Genomic DNA, 3260 nt, shown 5'->3' with positions numbered 1-3260 from the left:
GTTGGCTGCAGCTGACACGGGAACCAGGAGCTTTCCTCCCGCCTTCCTCCCCGAGCATGGCTGGTTTTGGGGGCCGCGCGGGGTAACCCCCAGGTTCCCTGGGGACAGGAGGGACTGCGGGGCAAGAGGGATGAGCAGGGAGACCACAGTGTCACCTGGTGACGAAGAGTGCCCAGGTGGCAGGGTCTTCAGTGCCAGGGTGACACCCCTGGCCAGGTCCCCTCCGGGGCTGGGTGGGTGGGCACTGCTGTTCCCTGGGGCCAAGGAAGACGTTTCAGGAGGTGGAAGTGCCCGGTCTTCGTGCTCATGGGAGTGCCCAGGCGAGGGTGACCCACGGGCCACCAGGGGACAGCGAGGTGGGACTGCAGAACCCCAGACACACCCCGGGGCTCCTCAGCCACCCCTCCTGCCAGGCACGGGGGTTCCAGCAAGCGCCGGCCGAGGCGTTGGAGCAGGATGGGCATGGAGACAATGGACGGACAGACGGACAGGGCTGTGGATGGAGACTTTGCGGCCGGACGGCGGCTGCTTCTTCTTGGCTTCTGGGTTTTCTAGTTAAAAAGGCCGAGGGGAGCCGAGGGAAGGAGGCTGGGCAGGCCCGTGCCCCAGCCCGCTGTGCGTGTCGCTCCCCGCGCCGCGGGGATCCCGGGCTGGAGCCTCCTCGAGTCTCTGCAGGAGCGGGGCAGGCCCCGGGTTCCAGCCTGACCTGACCCCACCGCCTGCCCCCCAAATCCGAGGCCGTCGCTCTCGTCCGTGTCCCACCGTGGTGAGGAGCAAGGTCCCCTTAGATGTGTCTCTCCGCCGGCGCTGGCAGGGAGCAGGGCAGCTCTCCGGAGGGCTTTGGTAAGCTCAGGTTGTACATCCAGACGTCGGTTAGCAGGTGAAGTCCTCAAAGGTGCCCCGGGCCGGGTGGTGAGGTAGGATGTTGGCTGCGTACGTCATCCCCGCTGGGTGGCCCCGAAGGCTTTCACAGGGGTTCTGTGGGGCAGAGGGTGGGTGGGACACTGGGGTGACTGGTTTCAGCCAGACCCCCACAGACGGGCAAGTCCTGTCTCTCCACAGCATCCCTGCCTGGTGCCTCTGCTCCTTTCCCAAATGCTCCCTGAGGAGGTGACAACCCTCCTCGCCCTTTGGCATGTCTGGGACTGCAGGAGGGACCAGCAGCTCCCCGGGCTCACCCAGCACTTACGTGGCGTTTCACGTCGTCCATGCTCAGCGCGACGCCCTTGTCTGAGTTGTTCCTCTTGTGGCTCTTGCGGCACTTGCCCCCCCGGCACAGCTGGTGCTTTATCACCTGTGAGAGCCACATCTCAGCACCCTGGGAGCTCCGTGTCCTACAGGAGCATTTTGGTGCTCCAGGGTAACCTGGACCTCTTGACAGCCGCGGGGCAGCAGAGACACTCACCTCGTAGGCGTAGTCAAACAGCTCCAGTACTGTGAGGATACTGGCCCCAATGAACAGCCCCATCTGCCCTCCAATGTCACCTGCAGAGGACAGGGAAGCCATCAGGGTGGTGTAACCCTGGTGTCTGGTAGCAGAGGGAGCAGAGAAACGGCAGAACTTGTCACCACTGTGACTGGTGCCTGGCCCTGGCAGCAGGGTGTCCCTCTCTGCACCTGAGCTGCCAGCACATCCCAGTGCCTCGGGAACAGGGCCATGGTGCACGGGGCCAACGTGGGACCACCTTGTTGGAGGATCCTGGCTGGGCACTGCCACAGGGCCCCTGGCACAGCCACCAACACTCACCCAGCAAGCCGGCCACCTCGTACGCCTTCTTCTGCTCGATTGTCTCATAGTTCAGGGCCTCAAAGAAGATATCCAGCACCAGGATGTTCTCCCTGCACAGGACATAAGTGGCATCCGGCTGAGGCTGGGGATGGAGGGACCAGATGCCACCCCATGGCAGTGGCCACAACACGTTACCCGATGTACTGCTCCGACTTGTTGTACTTCTTGGCCAGGTACTTGGCAGAGGCTTTGCTGGGGATCTTCACCATGGAGAGCTCTTTGCCGTAGCGGGTCACGTTGCAGGGCATCTCACAGATGCAGTACTCGTTGTCCTTCTCCACCAGGAAATCTGGGCAGGGAGAGAGGGAGAGATGGAGAAATCCAGCACCCACAGCTTGGTCCCACAGGGCCGGGCAGCCTCACCTAAGGCTGGATCTGCACACTCCTTGTACTGCTCTGGGGTGCAGTAAGGGGCATCTCCTGCAGGAGAGAGAAGGCAGGTTGTCCCAGTGGGGCAGTGTTGGCAGGTGGAGCCTGGGGTGGGTCTGGGATGCCAGGTGGGGCTCACCTGGCATGTGCACCATCCGGCAGTTGCAGTTCTCCACCAGGTAGCGGGTCTCGCAGTCGATGCGACAGGCTGTGATGCTGTAGGTGTCGTAGAACTCTGAGTCTCCTGCCCCAGCCTTGCAGTCACCCCAGGGAGGAGGCAGGTAGATGAGCTGGGAGGAGGCAAGAAGCCAGGACTGAGAAGAAATAAACCCACCAGCCCCCAGCATGGCAGGGGGACAGACACCCTCACTGCACCAGTCCTCAGGGACAGGGGGACAGGCGGGTCCCACAGCAGGTCTAACCCACAGCACAGGGTAGGAGGGAGCATCCCAGACCCCCCTGGTCCCTACCCGCTGCTCCTGGCAGGACACGAAGGTCTGGAAGCCAGGAGCCACCCCGAATCCCAGCTGGTCAATCAGCGGGGGCTCATCCTGGCTGTGGATCTGCACCTTGATTCCGGCTTCGAACGAGGTCTCGTCTGCAGCAGAGAGAAGCAGGCACTGCCCATTGCTCTGCAGGGCTGCACCAAGCCCTGCTGCAGGAGGCATCAACACTTCTCCTGTCTCCCACCCTTCCCCCAGGCAAATTCATTCATTCACGTGTCCATCCATCTGTCCATCTGTTTGCTACACCACGTTCTTGTCCCCTCCGCCTCTGACCCTCCTGCTCCAGCACCCGGGAGAGCGGCAGGGAAAGCGTTTGCCTCTATTTATAAACAAGTGGTGGCTGCTTGTCTAAACCATGGGGAGTTGCCATGGCAAAGAGCAAAGACGGAGGAAAAAGGAAAGAAAAGGACCTGAAGTGATGAGAAATGGAAGGAGGGAAGAGGAGGGAGCCTGGGGGATGTGGACCCATGAGGTGTGGAACTGGGAAGGGGCTGGGAAGCACCCCAGGAGCTTCCAGTGACCGAGCAGACCTGCTGGCAGAGCCACTGGGGTGGTGGGTTACCTGTTTCCCCCCACACTGGCAGATACTCGTCCTG

General features: G+C 62.1%; 2 protein-coding genes across 2 annotated transcripts in view; both read right to left on the bottom strand.

Annotated features, from left to right (window-relative positions):
• Nucleotides 1-464, bottom strand: part of SMARCD1 (SWI/SNF related, matrix associated, actin dependent regulator of chromatin, subfamily d, member 1) — a 15207-nt gene extending 14743 nt beyond the window's left edge. The window contains exons 1-2 of the mRNA XM_009994084.1: nucleotides 383-464; nucleotides 156-254 (exon numbers count right to left, since the gene is read on the bottom strand). Coding sequence (XP_009992386.1) covers nucleotides 156-254; nucleotides 383-464 — 181 coding nt within the window. The remainder of the gene's footprint in view (nucleotides 1-155; nucleotides 255-382) is intronic.
• Nucleotides 465-873: 409 nt separating this feature from the next.
• The window catches only part of ASIC1 (acid-sensing (proton-gated) ion channel 1), a 4143-nt gene continuing 1756 nt past the window's right edge, over nucleotides 874-3260 (bottom strand). Inside the window, exons 3-11 of the mRNA XM_009994083.1 lie at nucleotides 3227-3260; nucleotides 2629-2756; nucleotides 2298-2448; nucleotides 2153-2209; nucleotides 1925-2078; nucleotides 1748-1839; nucleotides 1406-1485; nucleotides 1190-1294; nucleotides 874-978 (exon numbers count right to left, since the gene is read on the bottom strand). Of these exons, the coding sequence (XP_009992385.1) occupies nucleotides 874-978; nucleotides 1190-1294; nucleotides 1406-1485; nucleotides 1748-1839; nucleotides 1925-2078; nucleotides 2153-2209; nucleotides 2298-2448; nucleotides 2629-2756; nucleotides 3227-3260 (906 nt within the window). The remainder of the gene's footprint in view (nucleotides 979-1189; nucleotides 1295-1405; nucleotides 1486-1747; nucleotides 1840-1924; nucleotides 2079-2152; nucleotides 2210-2297; nucleotides 2449-2628; nucleotides 2757-3226) is intronic.

This window comes from Chaetura pelagica, unplaced genomic scaffold (assembly GCF_000747805.2).
Source record: "Chaetura pelagica isolate M959 unplaced genomic scaffold, ChaPel_1.0 scaffold743, whole genome shotgun sequence".
In the NCBI taxonomy this organism is placed as follows: Eukaryota; Metazoa; Chordata; class Aves; order Apodiformes; family Apodidae; genus Chaetura; species Chaetura pelagica.
Note: the sequence above shows the minus strand (reverse complement) of the source record. Positions and strands in the feature narration are given on the sequence as shown.